Source organism: Sipha flava, unplaced genomic scaffold (assembly GCF_003268045.1).
Source record: "Sipha flava isolate LNK unplaced genomic scaffold, YSA_version1 282_pilon_pilon, whole genome shotgun sequence".
Lineage (NCBI taxonomy): Eukaryota > Metazoa > Arthropoda > Insecta > Hemiptera > Aphididae > Sipha > Sipha flava.
In genome coordinates, this window is record NW_020272949.1 from 75,198 (window position 1) to 101,593 (window position 26,396).

The 26,396-nt window shown below is 24.8% G+C and overlaps 2 protein-coding genes across 8 annotated transcripts in view; one reads left to right on the top strand and one right to left on the bottom strand.

Moving 5' to 3' along the window:
* Nucleotides 1–870: 870 nt before the first annotated feature.
* Nucleotides 871–3,214, bottom strand: LOC112685562 (dynein light chain roadblock-type 1-like). Of its 2 annotated transcripts, XM_025557497.1 has the most exons (4): nucleotides 3,131–3,213; nucleotides 2,511–2,616; nucleotides 2,261–2,428; nucleotides 871–1,066 (listed from the first exon to the last, which is right to left on the bottom strand). In XM_025557497.1, exons 2-4 carry the CDS (start codon nucleotides 2,590–2,592, stop codon nucleotides 1,008–1,010), a joined length of 309 nt encoding a protein of 102 aa, XP_025413282.1. In that variant the 5' UTR covers nucleotides 2,593–2,616; nucleotides 3,131–3,213; the 3' UTR covers nucleotides 871–1,007. The 2 variants fall into 2 exon arrangements, with proteins under 2 accessions (XP_025413282.1, XP_025413281.1); XM_025557496.1 differs by having other exon boundaries at nucleotides 872–1,066; nucleotides 2,511–3,214.
* A 1,930-nt stretch (nucleotides 3,215–5,144) lies between these two features.
* Nucleotides 5,145–26,396, top strand: part of LOC112685558 — a 46,162-nt gene continuing 24,910 nt past the window's right edge. The window contains exons 1-17 of one of the 6 annotated variants that reach the window (XM_025557487.1): nucleotides 5,145–5,235; nucleotides 14,219–14,371; nucleotides 14,447–14,809; nucleotides 14,890–14,967; nucleotides 15,030–15,125; nucleotides 15,205–15,330; nucleotides 15,866–16,124; nucleotides 17,523–17,883; nucleotides 17,986–18,109; nucleotides 19,950–20,235; nucleotides 20,303–20,933; nucleotides 21,004–21,312; nucleotides 21,378–21,501; nucleotides 21,586–21,809; nucleotides 21,906–22,181; nucleotides 22,585–22,666; nucleotides 23,171–23,539. In XM_025557487.1, the coding sequence (XP_025413272.1) occupies nucleotides 14,279–14,371; nucleotides 14,447–14,809; nucleotides 14,890–14,967; nucleotides 15,030–15,125; nucleotides 15,205–15,330; nucleotides 15,866–16,124; nucleotides 17,523–17,883; nucleotides 17,986–18,109; nucleotides 19,950–20,235; nucleotides 20,303–20,933; nucleotides 21,004–21,312; nucleotides 21,378–21,501; nucleotides 21,586–21,809; nucleotides 21,906–22,181; nucleotides 22,585–22,666; nucleotides 23,171–23,539 (3,801 nt within the window). In that variant the 5' untranslated portion in view covers nucleotides 5,145–5,235; nucleotides 14,219–14,278. Of the gene's footprint in view, nucleotides 5,236–5,280; nucleotides 5,515–13,199; nucleotides 13,503–13,542; nucleotides 14,372–14,446; nucleotides 14,810–14,889; nucleotides 14,968–15,029; nucleotides 15,126–15,204; nucleotides 15,331–15,865; nucleotides 16,125–17,522; nucleotides 17,884–17,985; nucleotides 18,110–19,949; nucleotides 20,236–20,302; nucleotides 20,934–21,003; nucleotides 21,313–21,377; nucleotides 21,502–21,585; nucleotides 21,810–21,905; nucleotides 22,182–22,584; nucleotides 22,667–23,170; nucleotides 23,540–26,396 lie in introns of those variants that run through there. The other 5 variants (XM_025557481.1, XM_025557486.1, XM_025557480.1 and 2 more) reach the window with 5 other exon arrangements.

A 26,396-nucleotide genomic window follows, 5' to 3' on the forward strand; every position in this document is an offset into this window, starting at 1 on the left:
TGTTGTTGTTTCACATATTTGATTAACACGATTTTTGTTGTAAAATAATCATAATTAAACATTATTTATTTGAAATTCATTAAAAACCATGTTATTTAATCAGTTGTGTGAAGTAACAACAAATACCATACATTTCACCATCTTTTATCTTGTAGAGTTCTCATTAAAATCAATATATCATAAATAGGCACGAATGTTTTTGCATTTGCAACTTTTAATGCGTTTCGTGTACGAATGAAAATCTAAAAATTAAAATACATTTTTTCGCAATTTTCGTCTTTTTTTCAATTCCAGACGATTTTCCGAAACGTAATTTTGTATAATTGGTATAATGATACAAACATACAATTTAAACAGCTAAACTGTTTTTAAGTACTTAATACCTTGTATTAATTTATTAAAATATTTTGTGATTTTTTTTAGAAATTAAAAATTAATAAAATATATACTATATAGAAATACTGGATGTCGTATGAAGTATAAGCATTATAATCTCTAATTTAGTTTTGAATTGATAAGAGATAAAGAATGCTAACATATAAAAAAGTAATAACTTTTCTTTAACTTAGTAAAAAGTAATTAAAAAATGTTATTAACTTTTAACTTTAAACTTTTTCTTATTGATGTGTATTAACTTAACATAACTGAGTTAAAAAAATATGCCCAGCCTTGCAATTTACAAAATGTGACAGAACATTTACACAATAATAACATTCCAAATATGAACATTTAAATTAAAAAATCTGATATATTTATGTATTTCTTTATTTGTATTTTTGTAAATTTGATTTTAGTTTTAACTTTAAGTATGTGCCTCTAATTAAAAAAGATTATAATTTATCAACTATTTACCAATATTTTTAACTTCTTTTCAATTTAAATACATTATCTGTAACTATTTATCTTTACTTCAAGCTCAACTCGTAGAAATTAGATAGGTATTCCAAGTGCATAGATAATGTATAACTTGTATTAGTGTTTTTATTGAATAAAAAATTATAATATAGTTATATCGGCGGTTTTGCTCCAGTTGGATTTTGGATTACAATCATCGTGTATAGTTTATCTGTAAAAGATAATTTATCAATATTCTAATGTTTTTAAAATTTTATAACTTTGTCCTACGAGAGAACATCAGGCATGTCAAAAGCGTGTATAGGACGACTTTTTTGTAGCATAGAGTAAATTAAGTACATTTAGTCTTATAAAAGATACTTTTTAAAAGTATTTAAATACAGATACAGATACCTGTTTTCAAAATAATAGTACGAATACAGATACTTCAAAATGTTTTCATAGATACTTTTAAATACTTAAAAAAATTTCATAAAATTGTTTACTTAACTATCACAAAAAAATTTAAAAGAATTTAAAATATATATTCATATCTTACATCAGGTATGTCAAACTCAAAGTGTCAAGTGCGAAATTGAATATTTTATTACGCGGGTCACACATAACAATTTAACGAAAAAAAAATGTTATATTATTATATATGTATACATATAAAATCATTAATAAAACTTATTCGATTACAGTTTATCAGAATATAAGGCATTATAACCTATACTAAATATGACAGTCTCTAAGAGTCTAAGATAGTTGTGATAGGACATTAATATTTTATATTTTTTACTATTCATTTTTTATTTTTTCGATTGATATTTGTAGCCACGTACCACGAAAAAAATTAGCCGTAGGCCACATTATTATTATAAAATAAATACATACAATGCAACTTTCACACAACATACTTCTATTTAACGAATTATTTTTTAGAACCATGATCACCATTGTTAAACAATATTAATTTTATTTAACAAATTCCTCTACATTACAGCTTTATTTTGTTCTCCATGAAACTTTGTTATATAGAATTTTCACTCTAATTAATAATTTAATTTTTTATTTTAATGTGACACAATTGAAATAAAATTTGTAAAAAAGTGTTTGATTTTAAATACAGATGCTCTGGGAAAGTATTTAAAATATTTTGTCAAGTATTTTTTTCAAAACTATTTAAAATATGTAATTGAATACTATTATTCAAATAATTTTACTCAAGTACTTTACAAGACTAGGTACATTGTATATTTTTTATTATTTTTTGTATACATTTTTAAATCTGCGATAGTATTTCGTATCTTATATATATATTCTATATTTTTTAATTCATATTTTATTAATTTTATTTTTATTTATATTTACTATTTTATTTTTATATATATTTATTCTTATATTTTATGCTAAATATATTTACCTAGTACAATTATTATCTCTTTTTTTTTCGTACGTAAACGCATTGACTTCAATTCATCTTTAGCGTTGAATTGTTTGTGCATTTGCTTTGATGGCCCTATTAACATTTGTATCATACCAGAATACCGGACTGCTGTCGAGTGCTCAATTGTGGATTTAATGGGGACACCTAAAAATCAAACGAATTTGGTAAATAGCTATATATATAGATTTAAAAACAACCAGTTTTTGGCGGAATGACTTTTGCAAACCATCATTGTTTAGTACTATAAAGCCTTCGACTCCATCGCTGGATTGAATTCTTTTTAATGTTTCTTCGAGTTGATTAGCCATTTCGTCTTGAAATAAATTACGCACCTGACAAAAACGTGCTCACGAATATATTCAACAACAGTTTTAATTCAAATAATAAAAATTGAAATAATATTGAATGTACACTCCGTTACTACCGTTACTACATTACTCAAATTCATATTACCAATATAATTATTAGCTAATTTTAATATTATATTTATTATAAAAGTAAAAATATTATTTCGGTTGCATCCGAAAACTGCACACTTTTGATATTGACCCAAAAATAGTCGATATAACAGCACATTTTATTGATCATCGTGTAACAAAATATATCAATTTAGTGGTTAAAACCGCACACTATTTTTAGTGCTAACTAACTGATAAGATAAGATTATAAGATATACTACAATAATCATAATCATTGATTTTATAATATATTATAAAATCAATGTCATAACTTTAAAAATGTTACACACCTTACAATTTAGATTATTCGTATATGCATTTTTTTGGATACAACAATTTTAAAAATAGTGCGGTTTTAACCTATTAAATGTGTGCAGTTTTAACTTACCAAAAATATGCGGTTTTTTTCTGTATTTTATCAAAAGTGTGTGGTTTTAGGAGTCAACGACTATATCGACTACGCACTTGAACACTGTTGGTAATCTCTAATCAATTTGTAAATATTAATTATCTATTATAAATACATTTATATGTATGTTGGCTATCAGTTTTAATAGGCAATCATAACGATAAGTCAACAAGTACCAATCGGTATATATAAATAAAATGCAATCATTACGCTCTGAAGGTGTCCAATTATAACATTTTATACGATTCTTGTTTCTCTAATAATGATGTATGTATCAGAGTTCTACATGGTCCGCTTTTTAAAGATCGGAATGGACATATACATTTAATTAAAACCAAAACTAAATCCGACCGATGGAATAAAATATGAAACCAGACTGGACCGGGTCGTATCATTTAGAACAGGTATATCAAACTCAAGGTATCAAGTGGGTCAAATACATTAAATAGTTTCAGAGTATCAAGTGTGAAATTGAATAGTTTACTACGCGGGCCGCACTTGATATTAATATTTTACAATGTTTTTATTATTCATTTTTTATTCTGTCGATTAATATTGGTAACCGCGGGCCACAAAAAAATTAGTCGTGGGCCACATGCTGCCTGCGGGCCGTGTGTTTGACATGTCTGGTTTAAGTACATGAAAAAATCCAATCACTTAGAGTTGCTTTGAGGTTTGAAAATTGGATACAAGATTTTTCATAAAATTTTTTTTTGAAACTAAAAATAAAAATTATGGACATTCACAAAAAAGTTTTATGAGCGTTACAAAATACTATATTATGTATTATTAAATATTATTTATATAAGATATATGATACTGACTTATGTACTCGTATTGACTCAAAAAAGTTATAGAAATTAATATGCGGTAAAATCAATCTTTTTCCAAAAGTCGATATGTAAATTGCGGCTAGAAAAAAATTTAACATTATACAATCTGTGACAAAGCCGATAAGATACATTATACAAGTACGGCAATTCATCTGCAGATTAGAAGAACAGATTAAAGATAAGTGTCATAATAGTAGATAAAAACAATTTTAAGTGTAAATATAAATCATATAAACAAAATTTAATAAAAAATATTTATCGAAAACATATTTCTATGTCATAAAAAGTGTTCTTGAAACTTCCAAATATTATAAATTACGCTGAAAATCCTGTCATCGTCGTACCTTAAATTTGGTAATCATACAATACAATAACCTATTGAGAACATGTAAATCTATAAACAGTACAATGGTCAACATTAGTGGCGTTCTCAGGAATTTTCAATGGGGAGGGCTCTGAAAATTTACTAGAATACAAAAGTGGGGAGCTCCGCCCCCCACACCCCCTAGTCATAATAATAACAAATTTTGTACTGTTTTAAAAAACCACATTATCACAAATTTTCACCAAATTGTTAAATTGATAGCGCGGTCGTGTCATAGAACATGTTCTATGGTCGTGCTCCAATCCAACTTGATAACCGTGATACTGGTAACTAATGACGTATAAACCACCAAATTATAATCGATAAATTAATAATCAATTATTATTAAACTATTGGAATAATTTTAAAAAAATACGGCCAATGGTTCAAACCCATTAACCCCTCCCCCCCCCGTGAGTAAACCACTGGTCAACATATCAAGTGTAATTTGTAAAAATGTCCAAATATAAAAAATATAAAATAAAAAATATCCAATAGGTATGGATAATATAAATATAGTGTATAATGTATTATCGATAAAATTTGGGAGTAACAATTAAGAAATATTTTTTCTATTAGAATATTGTTTAAATATTAATAGAAAAAAATTCGAATAAACTCAAACGACTAATATGCGTTCATATCTTCTTTCACTCGTTTACGGGTATATGCAAGACTAACTTTTCTGTACCAAACAATGATTTTTGTGCGACGCCAATCGTGTAAGGTTTAAGAGTGGGAGATTAATGTAGTGGAATAGTCGTATTATAGCTGTTGTCGGACGCAGGTCCGTTGGCATGAAATCATTATGCTGTAAACAAGACTGTTGTTCGTTTTGTGTTTATTCAGTGTTTTTATACTCCTTACCGTTCGATGTAATCACCATGGTATGTGATTCGTATTATGTAATTATAAAATAATCCCGTATTATTATCATTGATTTATTTACCAAGATTATTACGAGACATTTATACTTAACATGTAATACGAATATGTAATTATAATATTGAAGTTATAACTTATGAGCGTAAACAACAAAAAAATCTATAAAATTAAATGGCTGCAAATAATATAGTGATTTAATATTTTCGTGCAAGAAAAATTTTCACTGTACTTGAATAAAAACGAATAGGAATCAAGTTAAAAGAGATATTTATCATCGCAAAGTAAGCTTGAAATATATTATGCTTTACATTTGCTTGTTTTCTTTTTCTGTGAAAAAAATATTACGTATTTAAAATATGTGTGAATACCATGCGTCTTAACAGCAGTTAATACAATTACACTTACAGTAATACATTAACTTCAAAATTGATAAAAAAATTGGCTTCTTAAAAATGAATTATTGTTTCCTAGTAGTTTCCCATAGTTTCATTAACAATATTGAAAAATCGTAAAAACAATGAAGACACACTTGAGTCTTCAAATAAAAAATAATTATTATTTATTAATCAATAATTTAAAATTATATCCAAATATTTTGATAATTATTTTGGTTGTTTTTTAGATAACTTGGAAAAATAATTTAATTTACAAAAAAAATTGAAGTTTACTCATTTTCATTTTCATTTTCATTTTTCATTTTATTCAAGTATGGACATAAAATGACGGGAAAATTTATTTGACATTAGTGCGTGTCAACACTACATACAATGTTGTTTATATAAATAAATATGTAAATATGACAATTAGTCCAGCAAAACGTGAATATATAGCAATTATTGTTCATGCCCCAATTCGTTGATGTCCGTTTGTTAATTATTTCGGCACATCGCCAAAAGCCTTGGTCCGAGGTACGTTAATAGACTCGTTATATAATAACAGCGTTGTCAACAGCAAATACTATTACTAAATAAAAAATAAAAAAAATTCTTAACCTAATTGATTTTATAAGATTTTATTTTATACTTATGTAAAACATTTCTTGAACATTTAAATAGCTTCCAAGTGTTTGTATAATTATAATTTGAAAATTCTCAAAAAAGATTAAAATCGGATTTATAAGAGTGTTTCTGCGACATAGAACTTAAACAGTTCGACTAAAACAATTCTATGGATAATCTACAGCCGGGAAAGTTTGAGTCGAAAAATATTACTTTAGGCATACACTTTCTTATAATAATAAATAATAATTCTGATATGAAGACAAAGACAATGGTTAACAATTTTCAAAAATGCTTGAATGAAAATAAATTATGTGAGAATTGAGCCAATTCTTTAAAAATGTTGTTACTTCAAAGTTGTAGTGAAATAATAACTGTAAAATGAAAGATCTCATTAGTTAACATTAGGTAATATGTACCTACATAAAATATATATATTCGCAAAATATTCGTTTTGTATTCATACACTTATAGTTATATATCATAGATGTGTTAAATCAATGGAAAATTTAGTTATATTTTTGCGTCTTTCTGTTTTATAAAAACTTAAGCCGTCAAGGGTTGAAACAAATATTATAATAAATAAATGTATAGCAAATCATTGGTTATCAGATTTAAAATTTGAATATATTATGTGTATTTAAATGGCTAGTATAAATTTCGTTTAAATCGTATTCAATGTACAGAAATAAATATATATTTTCATCTGAACTCATACGTATACAGACAAGGACACTCTTTTTTTTTCATTAAATTTATTAACACACACACACACACACACACACACACACCACACACACACACACACACACGCACACACACACACATACGCAGCTAACACCGGATACCAGTATGGTAATTATAATAATAATAATAAATATTTTAATACGATAGATATATTACTGCGTATTTTAAAACTTGTTTTGGTAGGTGAAGTTCCAGAAATCCAAACACATCGTGGTAATAATTCTTAACGATTTTGATGGTGGTGGTGATGGTCAATAAAATCATAATAATAATAGTAATAATAATAGTAATAGTAATAATAAAATGAAAATATGAAAATAAATTATACTTATATTTAATTAATATTAATTTAATTTAATTAATTTAATAATTACTATATAATTTTTATATATGCACTTGTTAATAATATTCCAGACATAATTTCAGATTTTTTCGGTCGTATGAATATTAATGATTGCCAATTTTTTTATTTCACTGAGAATTATCTTTCTCATTCATTTTGTTTGTAGTTTATTAATATATATTTTTTTTTCTTTAGATATTGTAAGCTTGAATAAAAAATAAAACAGAAAATATTATAAACTAATAAATATAACTACCATTAAACAACTGACTTACTTGTATAGATATTGATGAATGTACATATTCTCATTTATGTACGAATAAAATATTAAATCATTCTTAATTTACGCTTTTAATTCCACTAAAAAATACTAGTCTTTAAGACTAAAATACCTATAAAAAATTTAATAATACAAACGTTTACGCTAACTAAAGAAATAATGTACTTACGTTTATTAAAAATATATAATGAAAAATGTTATTTATGATTTATAATCGGATATTTCATAACAGTTTAATACATCAAAACTCAAGTAAGAGGTTTTCATTGCTTAATTTTTTTATAAAATGATGTACGTCAAACAATAGTTATTATTAAATAATATTTAAATGAATAAAAGTACTATAGTTAAGAAAAAATATATATAATTGTGGTAAAAATCATATCTTCAATCCAAATAATATTTAGGTAAAGATAGTGGCACTATATTTAAAATTATCTTCGAAAAATAAAATATCACTTATAGTCATTTAGAATTAAGACGAGTTAAAAGTTACGGGTCTACTTTTAAAAAATTATTAGTTTAAGAAAAAAATACAAAAACAAGATTATTTTATTAAACTACGTAGGTATATTTACTTAAAGATTTACTATGTAAAACCGTATAAGCAGGTACTCAAACTTATGTACTTTATTGTAGTTTTGTAATTAACAGAAAACAATAATTCCAGTTTAACAATTTAATCATGTCTATAAATGAATACAAACATATAGTTGAATATGAAAAAAGGAAGGAATACATAGAGAAAATTGGTCGTTTTATATAGGAATAATTTGCTTTAATTAGGGAGATTATTTAAAATGAGTTCTTATTAGATATAGATATGCTAAGAAATTTAAATACTTTGGTTTTTATTATTTATTATTATCAAAAATGTATTGATATAAGGTATTATTTTTAAAATAGGTTTGTACATTTAAAATATTTTTAAAATTATTTTTCTTTATTTCATAGGGAATTAGTAACTTTTCTAAAACTGAAATAATGTTATGGTTAATTTGAGTATTTTATATTTCTAAGTCTGTATTGATATCAAAATGTATATGATGGTTATTTTATAAAAGATATTTAATTCAAATTTTGCTAAAGCCTCCTATTAAAATAAATTATCTTATATGTAAAACAACCAATTTTTCTCAATGTATTACTTCTTTTATTTTTTAATGTTCAGTCGATATTTTATTGACTTTATATAAAGTATATATTATATATATCAGGTATATTATACCTGACGATGAATTTTTAATTCGAAACCGGTCGTATTTACTAAATATGATAATACTTCAGACTAAGAATTTATTTATTTTTATACATACCTTACCGATTTGTTTATTTATTTGTATATTATTATTTTTATTTTTAAATGTAAGTTTTTTTATAGTATAAATTCTCTTGTTATTTTTTTTATTCTTTAAACAATTCTAACCTTCATAATTGAAATTGAAATTTTTTTTTTGTCCACTCAATATGTAACATATGGATTTTTAAAGCAGTATATTTCCTTTTAAATTAAATATTATAGATAAAGATACGTAAAATAAATGCCTATTTTTTTCTGTTTGAACCGACAGCGAAATGGGATCGAGTTTCCCCAATACTTCCCCATCGTAAAATAAATACCTATGTCAACTTATAATAATCTAAGGAGGAGAGGTCTACTGGGATATAAGGACTTTCTCGGTGCATCCCTTTTTATGGCAGTATGATGTTATATTTTATTTAGTTGGAGTCCATAAGAGGTTTTAACTTTTAAGACATTAATCTTATCTTCACTTAAAATTACGTAATAAAATTAATACAGTTTAGCTTCAAATAAATTGTGATTAGAAACATAATTATTGTTATTGCTTATTATGTCTGATCGTTTTATTTATTGTCGCAATGAGAACAATATAAAATCAATTGTAACAATAATATACTATTTAATACAACTAACGATATCGTAATGCGTCCATACGGATTAAAAAAAAAAAAGATTATTTTCTCGTAACATGATGTTTAAATTATAGTTTTGAAAAAAGGTATACAGAACACGGTTCATTATGTATAGACTTTTCATATCTTGATTCTAAACATTTCCAAGATTATTCAGACCAGTGGTCTTCAACCTTTTTGATTCTTGACCTACTTTTTTTACCGTATATTTTTTGCGACCCATGTTAGTTTCGTTAGTCATGAAAACCAAAAAAAAAGTTAAAATTGCCTAATATATGCCATTGTATAAGTGCTTTTATAACTGAATAAATAAAAATGTAATTTTTCTAGGTGGGTATATACTTAATATTTAATTTTCAATACAAGTTATAACATAAAAAAATTTTTGTACTGATACAAAAAAATAAATAAATATTGCGTAATTGGACATTGAATGTTTTCACAGAAAATATTCAATCTCGGCTCAACTTTACATTGTGTAATTTAAAGATAAATAACAGGTAAATAAATTTTATCGATGAAGTCAGGCTATCGCTATACCATTACTTCATTTGACATTCACTCTTATCTTCTACAAAATAGTATGGTTTCGAGTTTAATCTAAAATTATTTTAGAAATTATTTTATCTGATGTCATATGAAATACATATATGATATAATTATAATGTTAGGTTATGAATGTTATGAATATGATGTTAGGTAGGTATATGAACTTTAAAATTTTAAAACTGAAGATTTATCGTGACCCATTCTTAAAGTTTACACGACCCAAAATAGGGTCGTGATCCACCGGTTGAAGACCATTGATTCCGACAGTCAGTGGCGTAAGTGGGAAAAAACCTAAGGGGGAGGGGCAATATAATATTTTTATTATTACCAAAACTCTGATAACCCTCCCCCTCACCAGTTAGAACATATTTTTGTAGTATGTATTTTATACACTATATCTAATTGTTTGATTTTACATAAGACTTTTAACTCATTTTATGGTTTAGATAAACATAAATTGTAGGTAGCATGTACTAGGTACCAATATTGTTAAATAATATCCATAAAAGTTCATCAATAAAAAGTGCTATTTGTATTGTTGGATTATCCGGGGGGGGGGCAAAATTATATCTTTATCTCTCAAAAAATGGTCAGAGGGGGCACTTGCCTCCCATTGCCTCCCCTATAATTTCGCCACTGCCGACAGTTTACCTCCAATTGTTCTAAAACAAGTATTTTAAATTATTTTTCGAATTTTTGTTTACTTTAGAATTTAATGGTTTTGAAGTTAAATCAAAGTATTTTCGTTATAAATGGTAAAATATAAATAAAAGTATTCAGTCACATTATTCTGAGTTTACATATGAAATAAAAGATGATTCTGATAACGGTAATGATAATCAATTTGAAAAATATAACAACAGTCATGATGAAAGCCGTTGTACAGTATGTTGTTACTTACAAGGTAATAGTTTATTATAATTGGTTTAGTGGAGTTTATCTTGGGTTATTTAGATGTTACAAATTAATTTTGACAATGTCAGTTATCTACATAAGTTTTTTTTCGAACGATAATTTTTAATGTTAAAAAATTTATTAGCACAAGCATATTGAGAATGCTTCATGTTTGTGGTTTCAAAAAAAGATATTTATCACATTTTGGTAATGAGGATACTATAAATATTATAGTAATAAAAAGTATTACACTTCAAAAAAAGTTATTTTTGTAATATTTAAAAATTATAATACATTTTAATTTTAATAATTTTTCTTAATATTAAATTAATCATTTTTCTACCTATTATTTTCTTGGAATGTAATTATTTAAATATAGTAGATAAAATTAAACTCCTCAATGTCAAAAATATCAAGCTTAGCGTGACGCAGTTTTTATTTTTTAAATTGTAGTAAGTATTCTGTATGAAAAACATATAACATATACAATAATAATAATAAAAAAAAATCTAAATACAACTATAATATTTTAATTTAATAAAATACTTAAATTAATACTTTAATTTAGTTAAATTAAACAAAATTAAACTATAGTTTTCAATAAACTAGCTATTAATGTATTAAATTTTAATTATTTTATAATGTTCATCTATCGTATATCTATAACTTATGTACTTAAGTACATAGTCTTGTGAAGAATTTTATTGTTTTTAGATTTCATCAGGAAAAAAATGTTAACATACAGTACTTAAAGACTTGAGATCTCTGATATATTCTATTTGTAGAAAAAATAATGCCCATGTGCCACCCCATTAAATATTTTGCCGGTAATTTTTTTCCCTATCTTTCCCTGATGATAGGAATATAATATATACAAGGTGTTCTAGAATGATTCGACAAATGGAATAACTTTCGTTCTGTTTATTATTTTTAAATTTTTTTTTTTTAATAAATACTTAAGTCCTGTGCTACAAAAAAATTGTATAAAAACATTTTTTGGTATTTAGAACTAAAATTTGAAAATTTTCAATTTCGGTCTACAATTTGAAAAAAAAATACAAAATTTTGTAATTGGGATTTTTAAAAAAAGTATGATTTTAAAATAACGTTAAAGTTTAACCATTGATTTATTATAAATTTTCATAGTTTTTGAAAATATAAATTTAATAATTTAAATTATTTAACAATTATTGTACGTTATATCAGGATAAAATTGGTGATTACGATTAATTTTTCCATGAAATCATGTATATGATTTAAAATATTCTGTGCATTTGAAACATAGGTATACATAAATATAAGTATTAAAATATGTAATTTATATCTGTGATTTAAAATTTATTCCATTCATAAACAAAACATGCTATCAGTATCATTATTATTGAAGTACGAGTAGGTTATATATAATAAATATTTAATTTAATATTTATAATTGTAACAAATTTTATAGTATAAACTTTATATTTGTTTCCTTCAATAATATTCGTGTAGAGCCGTAGTTTTCAACCTAGAGGTGGCGAAATATTGTCGGAGGTCCTCAAAAATAATATTTTCATTTTCAATATTATATCTCAAAGAGTAATATATATACATATTTTTGAAAATGGTATGGTACAAAAATCGAAACTAGGACAAGTTTTAATTTGTCCGTTTTGTGTTTAACCAAGCGGAGTAGTTAGTATAGCATTTCTTCTGAGCCGACCATTCTCTTCCGAGGATGGCCATTCGACTTGGATGGTTCATAAACAATTTCGATCGATTAGTTATTACGTTTATAATAATATTTTTATTTCGTTCTACACTATGAAATTCGGCATGCGTGACCATAGGCGAAACTACGGGTCAGACCAGCTAGGCCATGGCCTGACCTAATACTAACGAAAAATATGTATATATTATATATTTTAATAATTATTTAGGCATTATAAATAATATATTTATACATGTAAACGTATACATTTGTACGTTTCATATAATAATATAATATAATATAGTACCTATATAGGTACAATTGGTATAAATAAGAATTATAATAGAATATAATAAGTCTATTCTATGTATTCGAATAATCTGTTTTATTAGTTATTGTTTAGACATTTGACATTTTTTCAAATTTAGACATTTGACGTTTATTTTTATATTTATATTATAGGAAATAATAGTTAATTTTACGTAATAATACTTTTTATATTTTTTATTTGGTCTAACCTAATAAAAGTGTCTAGTTTCGCCTATGTGCATGGTTATGGAAAAAAAAAACTCGTCGAAATAATTATCGGCTTGTACATCATTATGCCGCGATAACCGTGCGCCGTCGGCGCGCGGACAACGGACAACGTTTGTTACGGCCGACTGATTAGCCCGTAGACGATGTGCAAGTCGGTGTATAGGTTTCGTCGCAGTCGTGATCGCCGCCGCGTACCTATAGTACAACTTAACCGACTTGTGAACACATTCGTTTACGTAATTCACGTACGTTTAATATTTTGAACTTAGCATTTGATACCAACGCCTGCCGACAAAGTACGATTTATAACAGTAATGTGGTTATTATACGGTAGTTACAATAATCTCTGTCGTCGTTTTCGCGTAGAACAATATTTTAAGACGTTTTTTTAATGAAAAAACAAAAAAAACTTCAAAGATATAGAATAATACGATGTTTTCCGAACTAATTATTATAAAGTAACAATGCTTATAAAGTTTCTAAGAAAAATAAAAAACAATAATTAATAAAATGTCAACGAAAAAATTGTTCGCTTCGTTATCAAGTACGTTATATTTTGCTTATCACCAGCAGCTGTTGCGTAGCCACTGAAATTTATGGGCACGTGCGTCGCGAACATGTCCTTATCATTGTTGTTTTCATTTAGTATTATGTTTCATAATAACAACTATCAAACGCTGTAGTTATTGCCTTTATCGCAAACTAATAGTTATTAATTATAATAGCAATTATTATTGTTATTTGACGTTTATTTTATAATACGTACCGTGTGCCGCGATTGTACGACGGAAACGGCGATCGGACGATACCGAAAAAATTATAAAAAAAATAAATTGATTTACTATGTTCAACTGTACTATTATTGATATTTTTCACTAACTAGATATTTGATTAATTATGTTGTAGTACACTTCATATAATATTGTCGTGAGTAATGTACATATTATGTAAAAAAACTAAAAAAATGACTGTTTTTCTACCCAACGTCAATAACGTTTAGTACCATTCCAAGGTATATCCAAGTTCGTAATGGAAAAAAATTGAAGAAAAAAGTGAATAAACCACCCACGCAATGGAAACAGAGGACAACAGCATGATAACGTCGTTGATGGAGCCTGACAGTCCTTCGTTAAATTTAGTAAATGTTCATAGCACACATATGCAGGTAAATCTGTTCACATTTGTTCATTAATCAACGTAAATCATTACTAAATTTATTCTGGTTTTATTCCTAAAATAGCAACAAAATGACAATAACAATGTATTCCATTATCCTGTACCTCGACTACTGCCTCTTGGATCTTATGCTATTGCTTCTTGTGTGTATGTATTGATTGACGAAAATAGATCAATGAGTGCAGATATGCGTGTGATGTGGTTTCTGAAACGTCTAGGTACCATACAGATGGTAGATGAAGATTTAGTTGCTGAATCACCAGAACAATGTAAAATCATGTCATTTATACCTAGACAAGAAATTCTAATCAAAAACAGATTTGAAAACTCTATTTTTGTTATGGACGCTCTTACTCGTGTTTATTTTTTGACAGCAGTGTATAATATGGTTTATTGTTTGGATATGAGCCCATCTAACTGTTCAGTGGTAAGATTACTTACTGAAAATTTTTTTATTTATATTTTTACAAATAATTTCAATTAATATTATTTTTAATTTTTAAATAGGACATTCAAAGAGGTCATGTAATGCTTGACGAAATGATTCTAGCACTGAGCAGAAGTGTTGAAGGGTTTATTAGGCCGGTATAGTATAATTTATTTGTTATTATTTTGCCATTTAACTCCAAATTACTTTTTATTTATAGTTTATTGTGCCTGGATCTAATAAGATTGTATTTGAACCACAAGTATATGTCACAGTTATAGTACATACACCATTTTATACCTCATTAGCTCAGCAGGTATAATACTTAACATATTTTTTGAGTATGCCTGTATACATAAATAATGTTGAAGAATGTTATGCATATTTTTTACTAGGTACTGGTACAAGGATGGCTTATCAACAACCGTAACTTTAATGAATTCATTAATACAGTTACATTAGAAATGAATAATCTAGAAAATTCATTAGCAAACACAAAAATAATTATTCGTAAAGCTAAGGTATTTATTTAAAAATATTTTCTTTAAAAAATGTTTTTTATTTAAAATATTTTTGGAGTATTACCTGAAGAAACTATAATATAATTCATGTATTATTAAGTTTCTGTTACTATTAAAAACAAATTTACTTGAACAATCAAATTTTAATATATAACATTTATTACATTATATTGAAATAATGTTGTAAGCTGTTACGTGGTACCTGTTTTTATTGGGTACCACGTAACAAAGCACTAAGATTCACATTATTTTAATTGATGCATAATGAATCTTTCAATAGTATGAGCATATGTATCCTTTGAGGAAAATTGGATTTGTTTTAAATTCCTTATTTGTAGCAAAATTGGCTTTCAAGGTTTTTGATATTATGAAAGATTAGTTAAGGGATCCTCCCTCATTGGAAAAAATAAAATATTATAATTTATGGTGTTTAAAATAATTGTTAAATTAATACATTTTAGGTCTTATAAATAATATAATCTTTTTATATATATAGTTTTTTAGCAATATACTAATGATTAATTTTTATTGGTAGAGTTTTGATGATGAAGATGAAGATAATAGTACATCAGGAAATGAAGAAAATAGTGCATTTCCTAAAAAACAAACTCAAAAATGTAGTAATAATAGTATGAATATGAACATTGACATAAATAATATAAGTCATCGCAATGTAACAATTAATGATGAAAATGTATTGTCTGTTGGAAATAATAGTCCTGATTCAGGTTTTATCAACACTTTAAGATATGGCATGTTAGCTGTTAGATTATTACCACGTACTAGTATATCAAGTAAGTAATTTTTAAGTATATTTTTTGAGGCCTATTTTAAATTAATACAGATATAAACGTAGTATTTCTTAAATAATTGCATTTAATAATATTAAGTTTACTTATTTTTAAATACAATTTGAAAATTATAAATATATTTACATTTACTTAATTTATATTGAAATATTGTTGTCTAATATTTTTAGAACTAACATATTTATTCTTTTGGTTTAAAGCTTAAATTGTAATTGTCTTAACTAATTATTCTACTTGGTGATAATTATTACCATTAATGGGTCGTAATACTTCAATAATCCAAATTCTATCTGACATTATTCAGAAGTATTCAAGTAAATAAATATAAAATAAGTTATTATAAATATTAATATATTGTTTATGATATAAGTATTTTTAATGTATTTTAATAATGGATTAGTTTAAATTATTAAGGTAGACATATAGTTATTACATTTGTGATCTCAGTTTTTTGAGGAAGGTTATTAGTCAATATGGGTTCTTTTTTCTTTTATTACCTATAATAATGAATAGGTATTAAATTTTTCTATTATGAACATTGATATTTAATCCAGTATATATTAGTTCATAATAGCAATAATAATATTATGTATATAATTTTTCAATTTGAAATAAGGATTATTTTGTATATGTTCGAGTGATTTTCAAAAATGATTGATCAAATTATATTACATTTTTATGAAGTAATTTTTAAAACAACAATAAAACAGCTAAACTAACAAAGTTGAATACAATTCTACTTCATAACTTTATGAATATTTTTTAACTATCAATGAATTATATTAACTTTTTTCTAGTTCCATTTCATTTTTGGTAAGACATTCATTGCATTAAAGTGATAAATTATAATATTTTATAATATGCTCTTTTTAAATTTGATATTATAGAGTGTTTCTTTTTATTATTATTACTTAATAATATTACTATAATATTGTTAAAGTTATACTACAGAAATAATAGTTTTCTAGAAAACTGAAAATGCTTAGGTAATTTGTGTTTAATTACATCTCACAACACTAACTTTTTTTTCAAAATATCTACTTAAAAGTGTTTTTTGATGCATAACTTATTAAATCGACAAGGAGTTCTTAAATTTATGAAAATAAACAAATTAAGGAATCTAACAGTTCGTTATAAGATGTCATAAAAATTACATTAATAAGTAACTTCAAAAAAAATATGTACAAAATAAAAATTTAAGTACTTTTACATAAAAAATAAAAAAATTGTTTTAAAATGTTTATTAATAAACAATAACTCAATATTTATTTTTTATATTTGTTTTTCATTAATTTGATTATTAATATTATATGTTGTTGTAGAAATTAAAGTGTCCTTATAATAATGTTTTAGGTAATAGATAATATTTACATTTATTTTTAGATTTGATTGTTATTACTGATGGGATGATTACTTTGGCTGATATACAAGTTCTTGATTCCGTTCTGAATCAATTAAGATGTATTGGAGTAGCATGTTCATTTTTACATGTATCTAGTCAGTTTCATCCACATTCAGGTCATGGAAATGTGCCATATGCAGAGCTGATGCAGCTTATAGCAACAGCCACTTCTGGTACTTATCTAAACTCCTTTCCAAGAACAATTCATAATTTAGCTGTTAACTATTATCATGATAAATTTATCATGTGGTCATTTAAAAGAGGAGAGGCTAGTAGGACTCCAAATACAACAAATCTTAGTTGTACCCCACCACGAATTCGTCATGGTGAATGGACTGTAAGGTTATTATCAATATTGTGTATACACATTGCATATATTATTACGAGTATACTCAATCTTATCATATAAGTAGCTATTAACAATATTAATTTTTTTTTTTTTAGAAATTCAAATTTTTATGGTAACAGACAAACGCAGTTAGTTTCTAAAAGACAACTAAGTGATCATGTCCAAGCGCATCTTGATAATATTGTGTGTTGCAGAATGCGCGAAGGATTTTTAATCGAGGTATTTACTTATTTCTTGTAGTAAAAAATAATTATTCATACTAGTATTATATTAATTTAAATATTTTGTTTCTTTGATTAATTAAGAGTTTAGCTATTGATAATTTTTATAGCATGCATTATTTTTAAATTTATAATTTTTTTTATTCATTTAAATAACAAAACTTATGAAGTTTTAAATGTTTCTTCAATAAATACTTTTAGCATTTTATTTTATAAATACGCCTTAACTACCAGGGTTATTGGCATTTTTGAGTGAATAAATTGCATTTTGTAGTTTTTACAGTACATTACAATTAATGATTTATAAACAATATTTAAAATGATACAATAAGTTTATTAATAAGTAATATTTTGTAATTATTTGCGGTGTATCTGGGTTTTCAAGTTATTTTTTGAAATAGGTTCGTTTCTTTTAGGCGTTCCAGAAGCGACGATGTTCTTTCTATGTTTGTTGTTAGTATTTCGCAAAGATTGTTGGGGAGTATTCGTTTGTCTTTGGAGTCATTTATCAGGAGGCATTCAGTTAACAAGTGTTTAACAGTAGATGTTGTGTTGCTTGAGGTGCATATACGCTGTTCTTTTTGTTCATTAGATGTTCATGTGTGTTAATGTATGACCAATTCGTAATCTGTTTAATATGGTTTGATATCTGTGTGGGAGTGACACGTCGTGCACCCATGAGAGGGTGGATGATTTAATTTCTCTCAGTTTGTGGTTGTTAACTAGTCTACATTTTTGTTGACATCTTTGATTAAGGTTAGTATTTATTAGGTGTTTTATATCAAAATGGGTTTTTATATTCCAAAACTCGGCTAGTTAACGGCCTTTTTAGCCATATCGTCTGCAATTTCGTTTCCAGGGATATTATTGTATCTGGATACCCCGAGGAATCTAATGTCTTTTTTGATTTTAAATAGTATATTTGATATTTGGATACAAATGGAGTTGTTTTTTTCTAGGATTATCTATCTAAGTTTTTGAGAGCACTGAGATTCGATGTATATGATTATACATTGAATATCTGAAAAGAAAGCTAATTCTGTGACTTTTAATAGAGCTAGATATTCCGCTGTATTTTTTTATAGCATTTTGTTGTTGAAAAAGTGAACTAATTGTTTTTATGTTAATTAAAATATTACAGTATTTTATATAACTTAAAACTTAAACAATGTATCAATTTTTAAATGTATATAATTCTTAATTGGAGTTAAAAACAAATTTTAAGATAATAATGGTTCTTATAATTTCTAATAAAAATTTGTTAATATTTTAGCAGTATTTTATATTACAACTTAATATTATAAAAATATTTAAATATTTAAATTTAACTAATTTTTTTTACACATACCTAAAACTTTATATTTTTTATTGTATTTCTTTGAATATATTTTTAATTTTAAGTTATTACGATTTAGCTTTTAAATAAAGGATTGAAATTAAATATTAATTACATTTTTAACTGTAGATATTTCTAAAATATTAAAAAAATTACTTAGGCCGAATCAACTGAACTAATGAACTTAAAAACCAATATAGTATTATTTAAAAACTATTTTATTATTATTTTTTATTTGATTTAAAGTTGTTGCGGTTATAATAATAAATTCTAGTTTAATATATTTCAAAAAACCTTTACTTTCAGAATTTAATTTTGTCTACTCTTGGATATTGAATAATGAGATTCATTATTTTTATTGACTCATAATTCATGTAGGAAAATTAATTTGATTACCCTAAATCATATTTAATTACAATTTCGTTTTTTTAGTTTTAAATATTGATTGTAAAACATGAGTTTTTCTTTAAAGTTAGTATAATTAATATGTTAATAAATATAGGATATTCAATTCAAAGATGCAGGAAATGCTCCAACTGTTCTTAATATGAACAGTACAAGCAAACTTCAATTGAAATTTATTTTACCATGGACTAATCATATATATATCGAATATGATTTAACTATGAAGTGGCCACCACCAATCATGACCAAATCTCAGCCAGTTGTGGTTGAAGAAACACCAGAAGTAGAAATACCATTATCTTCAACAACACAACCATCTCAAGCACCAGTGCCATCACAACCAGATGGGCGCTTAAATATTAATTATACTATTGTAGTCAAAGGTTACAATTATTTTACAGTTAATTATTTAATAACTACATTTTAGAATTGTTATTTTATAAAATTTAGGTCCATATGAATTTCTACACGATATTACATGCGGGACAAATAAAAAATATCTGCAACTATCAAAGTTATCTAGACAATGTCAATTCCAACTGTCATCTTATCGATCATCATCTACTGCTGTAACTGCTGCTACAACTACCATTACAAAAAATACTAATTTGTTACCTGATACACCATCTCCTCAAAGAATAGTTACTTCAAAATATAGACAAGCTTTAATAGCTCGATTTTGGTCTACTATGCATTCAATTGTACAAACCGATTTACTAGTTAAACATCTGGAAACATATTCTCCCAGTACAGGTCATTTAAATGATTTTAATAATTGTAATACATCTAATCAACAAAATAAAAATCATGATCGACAACAACCTGTAAAACAAGAAAGTCCAGTATCTCCACAAATTCAACAAACAGAAGATTCTAGTAAAAGTCCAAATAGTTCTAATAACATCAACTCTAAAGCAGACATTGCAGTAAATACTGGGACAAAAGAAGCGAAATCAGTTAACTTTTCAGCATCTGGAGTTCCAAACAGAAGTCCATTGCGAAGTGGTATGCCATTATTTTACCATTTACCAACAAATTCGAACACCTCATTTTCTGTGAAGCAAAATCAAGTGAAATTAAAGTGAGTAATTATCATTATAGCTATGAACTATAGTATTCATTCAAAAATACAAAGAAATAATGCGTTTTAGTGATCAACAACAAAGCTATACTGATCAACAACATCAACAATTTGCTGATTTTTGGAAACCTGTTTGTACATTGGACCCTGATTCACAATGGCCTAAATGGTTTTCTACTTACAGAATTGGAGGTGGTGTATTATTATTAAGACACGATCGACCACTACCTCGATGGTTACACATGGCAAATATAAATAATGGTCGTTATCAAACATTAACTTGCAGGAAAGCAGCTGAATCACTATTTGCTTTATTGAAGCAATGGTGTACATTTGTTTTGATTGATGATCATTCTTATGTGAAATGTTTAGACAAAAAGTAATAGTGTAGGCAACTTAATATTAAAAACTGTTACTACTTGGTATATATATTTTTGTTAATAGTGAAACACACAATGACAGCGTATCATTTTGCATTGCACGAGTTTCATTGCGGCCCCCATCTTGCTGCTGTGTAGTGTTACATTTAGCATTTCAAAGTTGTGTTCCAGCTTCTATTCATAATAAGGTTTAAATATTTTTAAATTATATACAATTTAATTAATGTGTGATCTATACTGTCATAAATTATCATATTTATCAAATTTTCTAGATAATTGATAGTTTAAAAAAAAGTATTCAATTATTGGATTCAACTACCGCAGTTAAACCATTGTCATCTGATGATAACAAACAACTATTAGCTAACGATAATAAGAAAAAAATTAAAAGAAAAAAAAAAAAAGAAAACAATCGTTTGTTGGTAAAAAAAAAATTGACCAGACCACAAAGATACATTTATTTATTGGATAAACCATTAGAAAAGATTCTTATTCGGTAAACCAATAAAAAACATTTATCTGAATATTTAATAATATAATTTTTAAAATATTATTCAATAATGTTTAATTAATATTTTTATTTTACTTTAAGATATGAAAAGATACCTTCAGAATTTACCACAGTTATATTTCCTGATGGTTCACAACCTTGCCCTGCTGTAATGACATTAAATAGTGAAAATAAGAATGATGCTTCTCAAGAGTCATTAACGGGAATAGAACCCAGCGCTGTTGCTACGACTACCACTCTTTCTCGTTATTTGTATCATAGAAGGTGGATCTGGAGTAGTGGTTGTAGTCAATTTAGAAATAATGATACACAAAAATTACAAATACAACTAGCACGTACTCTATCAGTTTTGACTAAGTAAGTTTTAACTATAGCTATAATAATTTACATATAGTCTACCTTTTTCTTAATTAAATAATAAAAATACATTTGGAAAAATTTAAACTAATTTTTCTATAAATAATAAAAACTGATAAGAAACATGTATTCTAGTGTTTTAATATGCTTTGAAATAACTGCTATCATTTTTATTTTGTATAATATAAATTACAAATCTTACTTTTTCATTACTGAACTGTATTTATTTACAGCTGTAAAATTAATTGATTTATATATAAATAATTTATTACAAAATATATTAATAATGTAAAAATATCATATTTTTTTAATGTACTCAGTTACTCTTTATAGTTTTTAACTTTAATTATTATATGTTTATAAAATAATGACAGTACAATTTATGTTATTCTTTTAATTTTAGAATACGATTGAGAGAAGGATTCAGATTTGCTCATTCATCAGCTGGTATCATAAACATGGTTTTACAAGTAGACATGATTGAAGTTAGTATTTCAAAATAATTTTTTAGTAACTGTGTAGCTGAAAAACTTAATTATAAAAAATCAACTATATTAGAATTTTTCAAAATAGTATTAATTCAACTAATATTTCAAAATATCAAAAAAATTGTCCATGATAGAATCGTATCAACCAAAAAATGTGATCAAACTATACAGTACTACATTGACTATATTGAGGATTATTTTATAATAATAAATATTACTTAGTTTTTTCATAGATAAATTTCACTGTTTATGATTTTAATATATATATATATATATATATACATTCCTAATTACATAATATACATAAATATAAATATAAATACGTAAAAAATATACGTATTTATAAAATTATAACTATGCTCTTAAAAATCTGTTTAATTTAAGAAACTTTATCTTATTATTTGAATTTTTAAATAATTTATAATTAATTTAGCAATAAATAAATATTAAAAAAAGAAATATTTACAAATTAAATTGATTTATATTATGATTATACTTTAGGGATCACCATATTGTCCTAGTACACCAACAAGCCATTGTGTCATTCAATATGTTCTATTTCCACCAAATATATTACAAAAACATCATCCAAAAGACCATGATTATCCAAATATCCTTAATATATTTAAAAAAAAAAAAGATAATGAAAGATCGTCAGCATCTTCAACTGAAGAACAACAGTTTGAAAAACGTCAAAAATCAGGAAAGGCTAATGGTAGTAACTTCTGTTGCTCTCAATATTCTATAGATGATGATTACCAATTGATAACAGAATGTTGGATTGAGCCACAACATGGATCAGTAGTGGTTAATAAAAAACAAAACAATAATTACATGTCTGGATTAATGTATGAACAATTGGCAGATGCGGTGAGTTAATATTATTATATTAAAGTACCTACTTCTTGTTCTAAAAATAGTTATATATTTTAATATGTAATCTTGTGAACATTTTTAAATAGACATAATTTTCTTATTGAGAATATTATATTACTATTGATAAAAATCAAACAAATTATATTTTTATTTTAAAATAACTATCAATGTTTTATTTTTAAAATACTCTTCTGACTTTTGAATAAAAATATTTCTAAATCTTTTGAATTAACAAAATAAAATCTACTTTGAGCTCATTTGTATAATCAAATATAAATCTTAATTAATTAAAATTTTACTTATTTTAGTTGATAAAAATTAATTTAAAATTATGATAAGTTTGAATATTAGTTTCCTTATTATACTATTTCCTTAAGTATTGAAATTTTATAAATGCTAAATTTGTTTAAATTTGTATTTTATTCTAATTAAACTATATCAAAAGATATTTTAAAAATGTTTATGCCCAAAAATATATATTTATAAGTAATAATATTTGAAGTTAAAATAATGTATTTATATATGGTAAATAATATTTTATAATTGGCTATATTTACTAAATATAGTCAATTTAGTATACAGTAAAATATTACTATAATAGTCACTAAAGCAAACAGAAATAATGAGAAAAATATTAATTTTCTTCAAAACACAAATATTTACATAGTGAATTTATTGTGTAACTATACTCTAATGGCAAGTTGTATGAAGACTAGTCTGTAAATATGTTAATGCATCTGTAACTTATTCATTCATTAACGTTTTCATGGCATGTTAAAAAAAGAAATTAATTGCATTAAAGATTTGTATTTTATTGATAAAAGATTAGATACTAAATAAATTATACTACATTTTATTAGATTACAATGATTACTGAATATATTATCTAGTATCATAATTAATAATTAATAAATATTTAAAAAAAGTATTCAAACTACTCACTTTTTGACTTACCTTATTTTCTATGCTAATATTTATTATTATACAATATACATTATATTAAACGGTACGTCAGTTTAATCATTTATGATGGCTACCAAACAGTGGTGGATCCACGGAGAGGTTTAGGGGTTAACCCACTCCAAATCAGGAAAAATATGTATTAAAAATCAATAATTTTATGACTTAAGAAAGAGATTTTTTTTTTTTTTTTTTAAAGCATGAGGGAAAGTATATATTTTGTATTTTTATTGATACAAAAAAATAGTAGCTTTAAATTTAAATTAATATATTATATTACTTACTATTATCTAAATTCATTATCAATCACTGACTGCAATGTTATAAAAAATGTCCCAAAGAAAACATTTTTCAACTCCCCCCTGCAAAAAAAAAATGGATCCGCCACTGCTACCAAACGTATTAGGAATAAAACTTTGCTAAAAAAGAAAAAGCAATGGAAATTGATTTGGTAATTCCTCATAAGAATGTCATCGAAAATATTAAGGTATGTGTTTGACAGGTAACCTTAATAGTAAATTATAAATTACAATATGCTAGGTATAGGAAAAATTAATATGCATTTTAAACTAATTTTACTAACATAAAAAGAAATATAATAAAAATGGTGGTTTTTTTTTTTTAATGGATCATTATTGCGTTAATAGCTCTAAATCTCTAATGAACATTTATGCAACCCATTAAGTGTTTAATTTAAGCAAAAATCACCAAACTTTTGATTTTTATTTATTTATTGTACAATAATACTTATAAACTATCAGACATGAACTATACTCAGAATTTTTATTGAATGAAAATGCTTTATAAACTTTTTATCATCTTAATATCTTTTAGTCATATAATAATTTTAGAATTATTCATTAATTAGGTTAGAAATATTTTATGACTACCTAGTAATAATTTAAAGAAATTACTAACTAGTGTTAGTTTTTATTTGAGCTCTATCATAAAATGCCAAAAAAACATAATTTTTTTAATTAAAAATGTTTTGAAAATTATTATGCTTATTTAATATTAATGTTAACGAAAAAAAACTTATGTATTTATTCATACAAATATGTATATAGTATTACATTTTTACATATCTCAATTCTTTATTAAAAATATGGTTTAAATATTATTTGAACTATAGTAATATATTGCAATTCATTTTTTGTTGGTTTTAAAAAGAAACCTTAACAATTTGTTTTATTTAATTGATGTAAATTTATATAATTGAAGTTTTTTTTCTACTTTTTTCTCCAAAAATATTATCATAGTATATTTATATAACAAAGTCATATAGAAAGTTTTACTCCCTATAAATTATAATAATCCCTATAATTTTTCAAAATATTGTAATATTTACAATATATTACTCATTTGTTGAAAATTAGTTTTATTAGTTAAATTTTTCTATAATTTATAATCAACTACTTACTGCATTAGAGCCTTGAAAATATTAGCATGTCTTATTAGTATGTGATAACGATTATAGAAACACCTTATTAGTGAGAATTTTCTTGTTAAGAAAAAATTATGATTACTATTTAAATGTTTGACTATAATTATTACTGAAATAAAATATGTAAAATTGAACTGAATAAAATATTGACTAATTTTAGATCAGTGAGTGGGTAATTTCATAAATAAATGTATTAAAGTTTGCATACATTTATAAATTAATTTTATAGTGTTAATGGAAGACATATTTTTTTTAATGCCAATTCGTTAAAAAGTACTTGATTTCTTTCAATACGATCCTTCCAATTGATTGAAAGCTTAGCCAACCATTACATCTTTTTTAGAGATACCAATTATAAATGAATTACATTCTATAATAATTATATTACTAATTAAGTATATACTAAGACTAGATAACAATTATTATTATTATTATTATTATAGTCTT